Consider the following 14,671-nt stretch of genomic DNA (forward strand, 5'->3'; position numbering starts at 1 on the left):
TCTGTTGAGGACTGTAAAAGCACTGGTGAGTTTTTGATACCAAGATGAAAGAAGACAAATAATGAGATTAAATCAAAGGAAAGTCCATCTTAGCAGACAGTAATTTTTCTTCCAGAAAGGCTAATTCATGCTCAGCATGTTGAGGGCAGGTCAAATTATGCCTAAAGCAGAGTAAGCAAGTAGTTGATGTGTGTTTTGACAGAAGGACCACATATAAATCTCCTCTGCCCCAGATTGAAATGCTGTAGAAAGCTTTGTCACATAATAAGATACTATTGATGTTATGATTCAGAAAAATGCTTTTCTCTTATTACAATTTATAAATAAACTTCTCATGAGATCAACAAAACTCATAGTAGACTTCATTAGCATTACTCAACATTGACAACATTTAAATAAATCTGTCTTTAAAAGGATCCTTTAAAAGGATCTGGAAGCTTAGTTCAGAACAGCAAGTATTTTGAATGCTGTTGTGGTCTGAAAAGTGACTTAAAAGAATTCTGTTAAATGGATCTCCAAACCGTTGAGACATGCCATTGTAGCTATCTTTATTATGTTTAAAATTCCTTTTTCTATCCTTCTGATAGTGCTGTATATAGCATAAGGGAAGAGTTGAGATGAAGTTGAATTGATCGTGATCGTGAAGACTAAAACTTGAAGTTAAGCTTGCATATAAACTTGCTGTGGGGGAAGGCCTCTCTGTTTAATGACGTTAGACAGAACTCTCCTTTCTTCCCATCTGATGAATGTTTCTGTCTGGAATGTCACATGTTTATTACCTCTTATTTTTTTCCAAGACTTTCAGACAGAGGCTTTTTTTTTTTTTCCTATTTTTTTTTCCTGAAAAGGAAGTATAAAGACAGCTAAAACCGAGTTTTTAGATTGCCTTTAGATTCATACAGAAGGAAACTTTTTTTGGCTGACTATAATGAAAAAACCACATATCCCACTTCATTTTATCAAATCACTAGTTTTCATCCCTGAAGGCCTAGGGGAGCACAGAAAGTACTGAAAGCCGCAGTACCTATTTATGCTTCCCATGCTGGTGCCACCCTCTTGGCTGTACCAGTGTAACCACTCTTGATTCAGTTTGAGAAGTCTGTATTTACTGATTTTCAACGTGAATTAGTCCCCACATAACCTCAAACTAATTAACGTCCAACTTTGTGGTTCTGAGATAATCTAGTGGCTCCCTGCTGCTGACAGCCGCTCACAGAAGGGGGGCATCAACAGCAGTTAAATGATGAGATTTCTGTGGGGGAAAGGCTGAGAAGGGGATGTGAGGGGGTGACAGGATGACAGGAACTCCTCTTTTTTTGGTGATGCAGAACACTTAGGCAGTACTGGGTGGCACAGAAAACACGGAAAACACCATGAAAAGAAGAATGTGTGGCTGCTTAAGTTGACATGAAACTCTGATTTCATAAATGCAAACCTATCACCAGCAGGCTCAATTCGTTAGGAAGTAGTTTCAGGTCTGCAACCATGAGAGAGAAAAATGGTGATGCAACAACCACCAAGGCGTGCAGTTTGTTTTCCCTCAAACCCATCAGTATTGCACATCATTTCAAGTACTACCTTTCTTTTAAATGATATTTTAACTCTAAGATTTAGAGATTTTTTGGCCATTCATATTTTAAAAAATTGTTTTGTATTTTCACTCAAATTATTATGTTGTGGATTGACACAGAAACATTTGCTCATTGAATAGTTCACACTAGTATTTTATTGCAATTATTTCTTTTTACATGAGATTTAAAAAGTCTAACACAAATTCTAGTCTAACATAAATTCTTGCAATTATAACGACTGAGTACAGCTGGTTACTGTAAGCAAAGCTTTTTTTTTTTTTTTGATTTTCATATCTGTGATTATATTATAATAATAATGCTTTGGTTTGCTAAATAATGACTTCGCCATTCAATACTCTTATTTATCAAGCTCAACTTAAGCTCAGGATTTTTTTTTATTCAGCAGCAGATTGAGATAAAATACTTTATTGCTTATTAAACAGTCACTGAGCATAGGAGTACAGTATGGCAGAAAATGTAATACAATTTCCAAGGATGGACACAGTCCTAGTATAATGCAGAAGAGGCACTTCCCAACTCTCTGGCTGCATACAGGACTGCATGACTGACTAATTACACTAATATGAAAAAGATTAAGCCCTAGAGATGAAGCTTTTTTAGTTGTCACTATACAGTAGGGCTTGCTTTTGACATTTTTTTTCCTTTTTTAAGATATGTGAACGAAAGTTATTTCTTACTAGGCTGACTTTGTCACAGATGCTTACATCTTGATACCCTCACTTACATCTCAATACCTTCAGTTCTGAACAACATCCAAGAACTCCATTCCAAGCTTCTCTACAAAGCTTCTCATACCATAATGTAAAGAAGTCTCAATTCGTTTTACATATAAATAGTATTAGGAGCTACAGGCAATGCCCATGTTCTTTCTTCATGAAAGTATTTACAGAATTTCATTGTATTTAATGGTAACATCTGATATTGAGAGCAAGATTTACCAGTTTGAACAAAGTAAACAAGCGTTTTTCCTAATTAGTCACTGTGCATCAGTTTTGTGTTGACACAGAAGTATCACAGCTAGTGTCACAAGAAGCTAACATGGTTCTTTGCTTGCATTGCAAACAAGTTAGCAGAAAGTATTTGCGGAAGTCATTGCTACAATGACAGCGCTACCTACTTGTAGTGGGATATTTCATGGAGTAACCACCGGGATTTTCAAGTAATGTGGCAAATATGTGGGACAGGTCTGAGATTATGCATTAGGTAATACTAATTAGCCTGTTTGTTGTCTCCTTATTTTCTTAAATGCAAATATTTAGGGCCCATGCTTTGAGTCAGCAATTGTAATTCTTCTTCACCTATCACTGTGTATAGACATTAAATTTGTCTATTATTTGTCTATTATTTTAGCACCCCCCAGAAAAATAGCTTTAAGAGCTTGAAAAGAGGAAATACACTATTTAAGTAGACCGCGTTTGGCTGAGGGATTCGAGAAGCGTGCCATTATGTGCTAGGAGGCTTAATTAAAATGCTTAAAATTATAACGTTCCGTTAAATGCTCTTTATGAAATGACAAAGACTGATTTCGGTTTCTTCTGCTGCCTCAGAAAAACAAAGAGGGAGGCGGCAGGTCGTTAATCACGAGCTGTCGGCGAGACTCTTACTTCTTCGTCCACGTTGTCACGCTCCTTTAGAGACGGGTGCCAAGCCTACAATTAGAACGTCTCGATTAGATTTGTGACCTTGAAGGGCTAAATGCATTTTGTTTTAACTAGTAATATGCGTCCTGTTTTACACGGGCTGCCCTTAAATATAAAGGTGCCTCAGTGGAGATGGGTACTGAAAGCCTTCCCCTGCCTCTGTGTTGGAACCGTGGCCGCAAGTAACGCTCCTTTGGGGGCCTGGTGAAGACAGAGGAATGCTTTCTCTTTGTCACGGTGCTCAGTATTTTACATTTCCCCGCCGCTCTCCCTCAGGACAACGCCTTCAGACCCGCTCCCATCGGCGGCTCGGGGCTGGCAGCGCCCGTTGGGGCGCCCCAGCTGCCTCCTCCCCTCAGCGTCGCGGGCCTCCCGGCCGCCCCCGGCCCTTCCGCCTGCGCGCTCCGCCCCGTCCGCTGCTTCCATCCCTCCCTCCCCTCCCTCCTCCTCCTTCCCTCCCTCTTCCCTCCCTTCCACCCTCCTTCCTCCGTCCCTGCCCCGACGCCCGCGGAAGTGAGCGGAACGGGGATGCGGCCGCGCCGCCCCCGGCCCCGGAGGTGAGCGGCGAGGCGAGGCGGGGGAGCTGCTGCCGCCGCTGCCGCCGCCGCCCGCTCCTTCCCCGGCTCGCCCACCGCGGTGCCGCTCCCCGTCCCTCCCCGGGGATTTTAGGGGGGATATTTTTAGCCTCCCCCGGCTCCGTGAGCGTGTGTGTGGGCACGGGGGGAGCGGCCTCGGTGGCGGCTGCGCCCTGCGCTGGGGCGGCTGGCGGCTCGTCCTCAGCGTGCGCGGCCTCCGGCAGCTCCGGGCCCCCGGGCGGCCGAGGGCTTGCAGGGCCTTACCTTAGTAGCTCGTTTTTTTTTCCTCCTCTAGCGCTGGTTTCTCTTGCAGATGTTGCTGCAGGTGGGGGCAGAGGGAGCAGTGTGATTGCCTGGGATCTTGGGGCATCTCTCTCTTCGCCTTTCAGCTCCCCCGCCGGTGCTGGTGTCGCTAAAGACTTTTGTTAACTATCGCCTCCCGTACGATTTCGATGGAAAATGAAGGTAAAGGTCTCAGCAGAGTCACTGACTTCACTGGAGCTAAGAGGAATTTTGCATGCAATTTGGTGACAACTCCGACCGGTGCGTGTGTATGCTTTACCGTCCCAGGGGTTCGCAGGGGTTGCTCTGTGGCAGGGATTTTGTTCTGGGTTTCACACCCAAACAGCTATCGTTTGTCTTTATTTGCACTGGTGCTCCTCCAACTGATTACCAGGCAGGTTTTATTCCCCCTTGAAAAACGTTCAGAGCATCTATGGAGTGATTTAGTGAATGCTCCGTCTCGTTTATATAGGACGTCAGTTGCTTGGCATCTGCTGAGGCTATGATTTTCCTGGAATTAATCTTTCATGGCCAAATTGAGAAGCATTAATTGCATCTTCTGTTGAAATATTCTTGTGCATGATCTGTGTTTTTGAAAAAGCACTTATCCTTGCCTTCTTTGCTAGTTTTTTAATTAAAAAGTAGCTTGGAAGTTTAAAGTTCTACCGTTTGTAAGATCTGGTATGAAATAGTAATCTCCATGCGTTGCAAGAAGTTGCTCAATTAGGTTGCTCTAATATGCTTTCTCCTTATTGTCTAGTTTGCAAATGATGTAGTCCAGGAAGTTATTTCTTTTTTTCCGTGTTGGGTTTCAGGATATGTTCTGGGAACCTTGAAAGCCAATTTGCATTAGTGACTGTGAACATAACAATTTCCCTTTTTAGTTGGCTGTGGATGTTGAAAATTTCTCATATATATATATATATATATATATATATATGTATATATATACATATATACATATATACATATATGTATATATACACGTATAAAAATTGATATAAGAAAAGAAATGTTATCTCCCCCTCCCAATCTATGTCATCGTTATCCTTTGAAGATTTTTTTTTAAGTGGCTACTGTATTTCCTTTGCTATAGGTTGATGTGAACCTCAGGAATTTCTTTTGTCCCCATTCCCCCTGTTCTGAGAAGGGAGGTGCTTTTTAATAGTTTGATTTGGTGGCCTGTGTTGAACTAGTGGGGTAGACTAATTAAATTGGTTTCTCTGGTTGGGTGTTGTTCTGTTTTGAAATACCTTGTCTTCCGTGACTAATAAGTTGTTGTTATTGTGAAATCCAACCTATGTTGGAAGCTACATAGGTTGTTATAATCTAGCATTTCAGAAATTTCTTTCAACTTTATTTAAAGGAATTTGAATATTTATTCATTCTCCTGATCATGTCTTCTAAGCAAATATTTGGAATAAAGAGCAGGGACCTAGTCTGATACAAGTTTTGAAGTGTCTCTGTGTGTGGAGGTGGGGACATCTCTAGCAAATTGATCTCTGTTTTGGGAGCTTAGTTAGCTGGCAGAAGTAGTGTCAGTGCCTTTTTATTTCAGTCACTGCATTGTAAATAAAAGATTTTTGAATGAGGAGTACTTGGTGGGGAAAGAAAGCAGATGTAATGCCATTAAATAGAAATACACTTAGGGTAAAAGTATGTCTGATGTTTGTGTGCCAAACCCTAAAGAGCAGGAAGACTTTTAATGCCTTTTAGTTCTATTACCAAAGAAATATGATATCATTGATGTAGTTTATAATCAAGTTACATATGGTAGAGTCTGGCCCATTCTAATTCTTCTGAATACTAGTAGCGCAAAGATGTCATTTCTTGTTTTTCTTCCGGAATAAATATTTTGTATTTAAAAATGAGTGTGTTTGTTTGACAGAAGAAACATAAAATATGGCTGTATCTAGGGGAAAAGTACTTTAAAAGATGATCTGACGTGTATTTCAAAGACAGAAATAAATACTGTGGTTTATTGAAAGTTTTCAAAATGGTGCAGTTTCCTGGGGGTAGGAAGAAACCGGTACAAATAAAAAGGATGGGGTTTGTTCCCTTAACATTTAAATCGCTTCCTCTCCACTCTTTCTCCTCACCTCCACTGTCTCACAGTTGGGTTCCAGACAGGCATATATATTTACGACTGTCTACTGTCTGTTTTAGTCCTCTTAGTATTTTTAGTCTATTTTTTTTCTATCCATTTGACATTTTGAGCCAGCCATCAAATTTCATTTGGATTTTTTCAGCACTCTTGAGAGGATCCTTAATGTATTTTCTCCAGGAGGTAGTTGGAACTGTAGAATAAAGATTGCAGTAAGACATTTGCTTTTTATTTATTTTTTCCAAGTTTGTGTTTGAAAGGTCTCTTTAGTTTAGAAATTGAGCAAGGAATGGCAAATTTTTCTTTTCCTGTATTTGGATCAATATTCAAGGTTAGGAAGTGATAACATGGTTTTGGAAAATGGACGTTTTCGTCTCTTAATTCAATTTTCATAAACCATGTAGTGTGTTTACTCTAAGCAAACTAATGCTTTGTCCCAAGACTTTGTGGTTTCTGTCTCTTGTATTGGGAAGAGTTAGTTAATTAAACTTCCTCCCAGATTCATGTATCTCACAGTAATGGGGAAGTGAGAGAATTTCCTGTCATAAGAAGGTTTTTGCTTTATTCAGTAAAACTATGACTTAAAGAAGTATTGTTTGAATTTTTATTGGAAAGATACAATTTTGTGACTTCTTTTGATAAGTGGAGCTTTTTTTTTTTAATTGTGGGCAGTCGAGAGAACTTCCAGATGTTTAGAGAAAATAAATGTGAGTGCAAAGTAGGCGTTATAAATTTTTTGTATCTCCCCATTGACATGTTTTGTCTGTTTTAAGTAGCTTTCTATGATTGTAGTCAGATTTTTTTTCTTTTATCACTATTTTTCAGATTGTGGCAGGTTCTTTGTCCCAGTGAGGACTGTCTTGTAGAAGACTGCGCTTTAGTAAAAAAAAAAACAAAACAAAACAAACAAACAAAGGATACAGGCTATGTTACATCAACTTTGATCTCTTGTGCTCTCAGGTCAGGCTGTGGTTACAAATACGAATTGTTAAATAAGGGTACTGTTTTGTTACCAAGGCCTTCTGTAGCATTTGTTTTCAGATCATTGTGTGCCTAGCAGAAGAGGTCAGGATAGCACTTTCCCACCTGTAGATTTTCCCAAAGTCATGCAGAACATTGGCACAACTCAGACCAGGCTCACTGTAAGTAATAAAACCATCGTGGTGATTCCAAAATCTTTCATTTTATTGTTTCGAGTCCTAGTTAATTTCAGCTGATCTTCACAGACTGTTAATTTCAACCTATAGTCTCTCAGTGGTAGTTTCAAGATTGTTTTAATAACTGGTTGAATACTGAGGTAAGTCAGTGCATTTCTTTTCTCTGAAAAAGGTGCTTTAGTTTGTCGCATCATGCTGAGATGACAAATGTGTTGTTTTTGTTTTTATTGTGTGCTTGAAGTGCAGTTGGTGTTCCTAAAGAGTTTTATGTGTGTTCCTTAAATGAGGAAAATAGTCTTTGTTGGAAAAGTCAACAGATTTAAGATCAATGAATGGATGTGTTTTAGAGGCAACGAGGTAGCATCCTTGACTAGCTCACCCTGGGCTAGGTTTCTGTAAGGACTGGTGGCAGTGTGAAGGGCAGAGGAAGGGGGCAGGGTGCCTGTGGCAGCAGTGACTTGAAAACAATTTACATTGTTCATTAATTATTCTTGAAAGTAATATCCAGAATAATGAGAATCAGAATTTCTAATGCTTCCCATCAGAAATTTCAAATGGATGTGGTGTTATCACAGCAGTTCACATGTCTTTTGATATGTAGATGACTTCTTAAATAACTAAAAGGTGAGACGAGAATTTTGATGTTCATTGCTGTTTGGTTACCGTCTGTGGCTTGCAATGCAAAAATTAGAACCCAATACTTTACATTTATGTTGGCATAACAGTGACGTCTCTTCTGCTTAACTTGGAGCATAAAGTGAGAGAACAGGTTTTTGCCCCCTTTTTTTTTTTTTTTTTAAACCATGGTGTTTGGATCTTCACTGAAGACCAATCCTAGTTGATAATTTCGTACTTGTTATGAGTTATTTTAGTTATAGACCTGCTAAATTAACATAGCACGTGTTTTGCATTAGAAATATAGATTTTCCTTTTCAATTGCTCAGTCAGCATCACCTCTGAGTCTGTTGTGTGGTTGGTTGATGGTTCGTTACATAGTTTTAGTCTTTTCCGTCCTGTTTTTTTTTTCCATACTGATAAACCAGAAGTACTAATCTACAGTAGTGTAGAAATGGTTTAACATGGGATCTGTTTGAGTTGAGACACCACAGAATGTATGTTTAGTTATTTTGTTTGCTTTGGAACTCCTTTATGTGGGGAATCTATGATGTAATCTCTTGGTGAGTCACAAAAAACAGTAGTGTAGGGAAAATTCAGACAGTACCTAACCAAACAACAGAGGAGCAAGCATTTTCACTTGTCAGTCTGTTCACCAAAAAATAGCAAGTGGTTATCTTCGGATGCAGTTCCACAGGACTGCATGATATGGTCTCATTACTGCTGAGAGAAGATCATGCTCACAGCTGCGTTCCTGCAGCATGTGCTGTGCTGGCTGTCATGGTTATTGGGCTTGCCTGGCTTGCTAACTTGGCAGAAGGCTTGACCAGTCCTTCTTTCCCCTAGCCCTCTGCTGGGTAGCTTCCTGCTGAAATAGGAAGTTGAAGGGCCTCGTGGAGGGTCCAGTTACTGTCAGGAATGGTCAGCATGTGAACCTCCACAAGGGACAAAGGAGTGAGACCTCCATCCACCTTTTGGCATAAGCACACCATTGGATCGACTCAGGTCTTCCCGTGGTCATAACTCTAGTGTATCGGACTGAGGCATGCTGACATTAGCACTACTTGTTGTTTAAAAAGTGGGACAGGTACTGCAATGCACTTGGAAAGGGATGATGGTGATTTTAGAAGGGGGAAAAAAAAGTAATACACTCATTGGTTTAATAAAAATATAATTTAAATTCATCCATAGACCACAGCGGGATTTTGGAAGATTAGAATAAGTCAAAGATAAGTAGATTTTTTATTTTTTTTGAGACCTGCTTTTGAGTTGGTGAAAAAGTTCAGGTCATAACTTGCTGACACCGGGTGATAAAGTTGACATTTGCACTGTGGTTTGTAGCAGCTAGAAGGAATGATGAAGGTGCAATGCAGAGAAGAGAAGGAAAATAGAATATAATAGTCAAGGTATAAATTTGGGACAAGCATCTGTTTCTAGTTATTTGTTTTGCAAGCATTCTACTCTAAGTAATTAGGAGGGATAAGATGGATAATGGGTTAGCAGATGCAGACTACAGAATCTGCTTTACAAAGGCTTTTAAAATATTTTTAAGTCATAAATTTTCTGCAGAACTTTTTTCCGCATACATAATTCACCAGAAAGAACTTGGTGAATACAATGTTGCTGTTTTCTTGATGCTAATTATAAGAAACCTTATTATCATAAGTAGAGTAATTATGCAGTGAATTATGTGTGCGTTTTAAAAGGCATTGACACCAGCTTGGTCCTGAGAACTCTTTTAAACAATAAGCTTAGGATTATGTTTTGGCTTCTTTATTATAATTCTATTTTGTCACATTATGAAGTAACTGCATAGCTGCCAGGGATATAATAAACAATTAGGTCCTGAAGTTTCATTCATTATTTTAAACAAATTTAAGCTATAAATACAGAGAAAACATTTCTGTTCAAGTTCTTGTTTAATTAAAATTATATGGCAACTACATCCCCACATGTCATGGGTACATTGGTAGCATCTCACAGGGTGCTAAAATCCTTTATTAGTGTTGTTGTTCAAATGCCATCCTTCATTTTGGGAAGCTCAGCATTTCAGTGTTATGAGATAGAAGCAGGATATTGGAAAGGAGCCACACGACCTTATTCCGAAGCTTAAATTTTCTCTTCTAGGAAGTTAGCAACTCTGGCAAGATTAATGACTGGTATTTCTACCCAAAGTCTTTTGGCCTTGAATTTCTAAAATGCCTCATGTGAATCGGGATTGAAGCAGAGGCATATGCTGTTTGGAGTCAAGTGAGATATGGCCATCTGTGCTCTCCTGCTTGGGTGATGAGTTTCTGAACTGACCAAGTGCCATTATTTGTAAACTTTGCTTTCATCAAGGCACAAGTGTTGTTTTGATGCATTTCAGAGAATCCTTGGGAGACTGTAGTTTTTGTTCTTCTGGTTAATAAATAATGAAAAACATGTGAAATGTTCAAGCAGATCTTTCCAGTGTTCAAAGAGTTTTTCAAACAAAGTATTCAAGTTGAGTGTTTTGACCAAATACACGGGTAGTCAATGCGATCTTGGTAATTCTGATGGCAGCTCAATGATTTGAGCAACCAGACTTTAAATTCATTGTAGTACATCCAGAGTATACAGAAATGTTCCAAATGGTAAATCTTTTATAGTGGTTAAATTCACAGTCTGAATATTTGGCATTCTTTAAAGATTCAAATGCACTAAAGGAAAGTAAGGTGGTTTGGACAGAGGTGCTGTTGGGGGTTCAGTCTGAATTTTTGTTGCCACTGCTCAGGAATGAATCAACAGCATTGCAGTCAGGTTAAGGTGGTGTTACTTTTGTGAAATATTTTCTCTAGCTAGAGAGCAGGCAGTTGTCATTCACAAGGCTTGCAAGATAACTACATGGAGCATATACTACAATTACAGAAAATTGCTGAGCTTTCTGAGCTGTTGTGCTGATATCCTCAGTCAAACTAAATGCCCTACTTCCCGTTCTGTATTTAAATAAAAGAAGACATTGAGAAACATCCTGAGAGTAAGATGCATTTGAGGTTGGGGAGATGTATTTCTTGGAGAAGTGCTTTTTTAGAAGATATTTTTAGTACTTTAATATTTCTTTGAAATTTTTAGTGGTTTTGGTACTTAAAAATAGTTCTTGAGCTTTTATAGACTTCTGTAGAGTTAATCAGTTGGATATTAAATGGGGCATCTTAGTATTCATTATATTGCCTGAAGCAGATGGGGTAAGGGATAGAGAGGTCTTAAACATTTTACAGCTTTTAAAATTAAGCAGACCTTGATTTAGTGTTGGTATTTAGTTTTCTGTTGCTTAGTTGGTCAGAATTACAGAGGCGTCGTGTACCAGGAAGTATGGTTCTGCTGTTATGGCTGGCTCTTGGCCTCAGCGACGGTCCTAAGCACCACTGAAATAGCATTCAGATACAGCACAGACTTTGTCAGGCTAATGGGGCTGCCTAGCAGATTGTTCTCCTAATTTGGGTATTTATATTTCTTTGGCTAATGGGTGGTCTCAGTGCCAGGTTGAATATTGCCCTTTATCCATAAAGTCATGAAATAACACACAATAGCAAGGGGCTTGAAACCACGTGGTCTCCCAGGACAGAAATCTGCTCTGCAAGAACTCATTAATGTAAATTAGTGTCTCTCTTTCCTTCTGGCTGTTTTAGAAACAGAAGTTTTCTGTGTGCGCTTCCTTTGATGTGGGGACTCCTGGTAAAACGTTTAAACTAAATACTGTTGAATAGGAACAATTTTTTCAGAGTGTTAGAATACAGGGCTGCTACAGCTGTTTCCCCAGAAGTGAAAAATTGTCACACTTTCAGAAAAGATTCCGCTCAAATGAATATAGTACACAGTAACTTCAAAGCCTTCAAAAATATTTCCTATCCTGAGCAAACAGTGCCTGGTAGAAAACAAGTGGCTCATTAGTCTGCAGACTTCAACCTTTTGGAGGTGAGAAGGGAAAGCTTTTTGCAGGGGTAAGTGAAATACACATTTTGCCAATTGGTTGTGATTATCTGTGTGCTGAAGGAGCAGTGCAATGCACTTGTTGCTCTTAGAAAGCAGCGCTATTTCCAGTAGAGGTATTTGAGTCCAATACTCTCTGACCAGGTTCTTTTAGATATCCCATGTGTGGGTGGTGTCTTTTTTTTTGTATTAAATGTACGAATTTGAAGGTATTTGATGTTATATAGGATTTCTGTTTTAGCAGTGGTACAAAATACACTGAAAACACAGCACAATTGTAAGTTACGGTTGGCAAGTGCAATACCCAGTTCAATCACAATACCAATGTGATTGCCCTTCTGGCCTTGTAGTATGCTCACCATCACCATGTTGGGCCTCCTCAGTCACCCAGAAGGAATAAATGTGTGTTAAAACCATCTCAAGCCCATTTCTTTCTTAGAGATTTTTTTTTGTTAGGTCAGTTGTCATGCTTCTTGTTGGGCTGAGCCACTTATGTCCCCTGTCCCCTGCCACCCCATGCATGCCATTTTGACTCAGGGAGATACTCAAGCTTTTAACAAGCTGAGGTAGAAACGTGCTGCCAGTTTATCGACTCAACTGTGATATAGTCAGCTGATCCACTCAGCTGATGCAGCTGTTTATCTAAAACAAAGACCACTTTCCTGTTACCTCTTTGTTTTTGATAAAGTCAACTTTCTTTGCAAGAGCTGTGGTCAGTCACACCCTACATTATTTCCTGAGCCTCATGGGCACGTTGCCCTTGCCCATGTCTGCTTCCATTATAGGGGTTGTTGATCAGTCACAGTATTTGAGTATTTTTCGTATCTAAATTTAGAGGTTTCTGAGACCTCATTCGAGAAATTGCTAATTGAGAATACAGGAAGATACTGGTCTTCATGATTTTTTCATACATGAGGTACAACCAGCTGTATCAGTGCAATCTGCATAGAAGAAGCCTCCCTGAATATAACTTCCAATTTTATGCACATAATTAAAATACAGCTAAATTAGTTTAAAAGACAAGAATAAGGCATTGCAAATTATATTTACTTCATCAAGATATACTTGTACTTTGTCTGCATGTATGGTTTCTGAGCTTGATTTACCAATTCTTAATTATTTATTGAATCTGTATCTACCATGCTCAGCTATTTCTACCTGCTTCTTGCATCAGTACAACTGCTGAATTCCTTTGGAGACTTGATTCCTGCTAAGATCTGGAGGAATTTCACAGAGGGAGTTGCATTGTAGTCATGACCATGCCTGGTATTGCTTGTTCCAAAGCAGACTGAGGACTCTGAGCATGCTCCTCTGTGCCCAGTCTCCCATTCTGGAGTCCTTCTGTATGTATCTGGGGTTTTGCTTCTGGGCATGTAGTTGGTCTTGGACTTACTGTAACTAGTGAGCATGCCTAATGCATTTTTTTAACCTGTTTTTTTTTTCTGTCTTGACATCACTTGGCCATTGTTCTGTGACTGGGACCTCTCTTGAGGTTGTAGGAGCACCTTGCCTTCTAGAAAAATTGAGGAGGCAGACTGCAGAAACATTTAGTGAAACATTTCTAGGTCATTGCTAGAAAATGGCTCTGTGGTATCATAGTCGTGATACTGAGCAGTGACTCATTTAAACTGAGTTTGAAGGTGGGTAATAAGACGGTCAAAGATCTGAATCTCCAAAACCTCTAGGTACCGTGTGCTAATGAACAGGAGAAGACATTGCATGGATATTTCATACCTGATGGAACTGACAAAAGGTTACTTTCATTCTGGGTGGTATGTTTTTCCTTAAAGACGCTTCACTGCCAGGAGTCTTTGCCTAGTGGGAATTGTTTCCAAAGTCTCTGTCCACATGCGCAGAGACTCATGCCTCTGTGCTCATTGATAGCTAGTTGTTCTCTAGCCCTGTGAGCTTTCAGGGGGCCAGACTGCAAAAGGGGTAAGCACTTGTTATTTTATTACGTTATCATGGGCACAGATGTCTACATAAAGCTGCTTCTGTTCCTGACGTTCAGTTCCACTAGGTGATTTAGACCCTGAATTCTGCTCTTTGTCACAGTACCGATCTATTTGTCATCGTCATCCTCTGCACCTGGCTCTGAATTGTACACAACTGGAGAACATGCTTACTAGAATGTGAGCTTTCCCAACTTTTGGGTATATATCACTTATAGTTTGATAATATAGAATATTCAGGAAAACGGAAGTTTGTAGTTTTCAATCTGATTTGTGTTCAGTGAAACACTTTCTTATTATATTGTTAAACATTTACTACTTTTTTCAGTGAGGGGGAGAAAGGTAAATCAAAAATGGAGGCTGGTTAATGAGGCATGGTGGGCAGGGAGGAACAGTGTTGTGTGCTGAAGTGCTGATTCCTTCTGCATCCCAATAAGAATAGCACAAACATTTGACATAATAACCCAGAAAAGGTGATACTATGGTGTAAAATCATATGTCCTTTCTGATGCTGGAGCCCTGAGATGTTATGGCTTTGGATGGACTTCTGGTCAGGGCATGGCACAGTGTAGAACTTGTCTGCTCTCAGGTCATTAGTACTCGCATGGGGTTTTGCTTGCAATACAAATTCAGCTAATAGCGTTCAGGTCTGGAATGTGAATTGAGCTTTGAAGAGTCTGTTGGACAACATGCTGTAATACCCGTATTTTGGTAATAAAGCTGCAGTTTCTGTTCAGGTGCATGTAATATTTCAAGTGGAAAAGACGATACGCTATACATGTACTTAAAATTAAATGTGCATT

At 39.6% G+C, this 14,671-nt stretch overlaps 1 protein-coding gene and 1 long non-coding RNA gene across 4 annotated transcripts in view; one reads left to right on the top strand and one right to left on the bottom strand.

Moving 5' to 3' along the window:
• Positions 1 to 1,857: 1,857 nt before the first annotated feature.
• Positions 1,858 to 4,206, bottom strand: LOC121065537. The gene is made up of 2 exons (XR_005817134.1): positions 4,072 to 4,206; positions 1,858 to 3,241 (listed from the first exon to the last, which is right to left on the bottom strand). It is a non-coding gene; the product is annotated as an uncharacterized LOC121065537 (long non-coding RNA).
• ATP2C1 (ATPase secretory pathway Ca2+ transporting 1) overlaps positions 3,668 to 14,671 on the top strand; it is a 50,212-nt gene continuing 39,208 nt past the window's right edge. The window contains exon 1 of one of the 3 annotated variants that reach the window (XM_040548404.1): positions 3,668 to 3,789. Coding sequence is in view for 1 of the 3 variants with exons in the window: in XM_040548405.1 (XP_040404339.1) it covers positions 4,267 to 4,272 (6 nt within the window). In the remaining 2 variants the exon portion in view is untranslated. Of the gene's footprint in view, positions 3,790 to 4,125; positions 4,351 to 14,671 lie in introns of those variants that run through there. The other 2 variants (XM_040548405.1, XM_040548406.1) reach the window with 2 other exon arrangements.

The sequence above is a fragment of the Cygnus olor genome, chromosome 2 (assembly GCF_009769625.2).
Source record: "Cygnus olor isolate bCygOlo1 chromosome 2, bCygOlo1.pri.v2, whole genome shotgun sequence".
Classification (NCBI taxonomy): Eukaryota; Metazoa; Chordata; class Aves; order Anseriformes; family Anatidae; genus Cygnus; species Cygnus olor.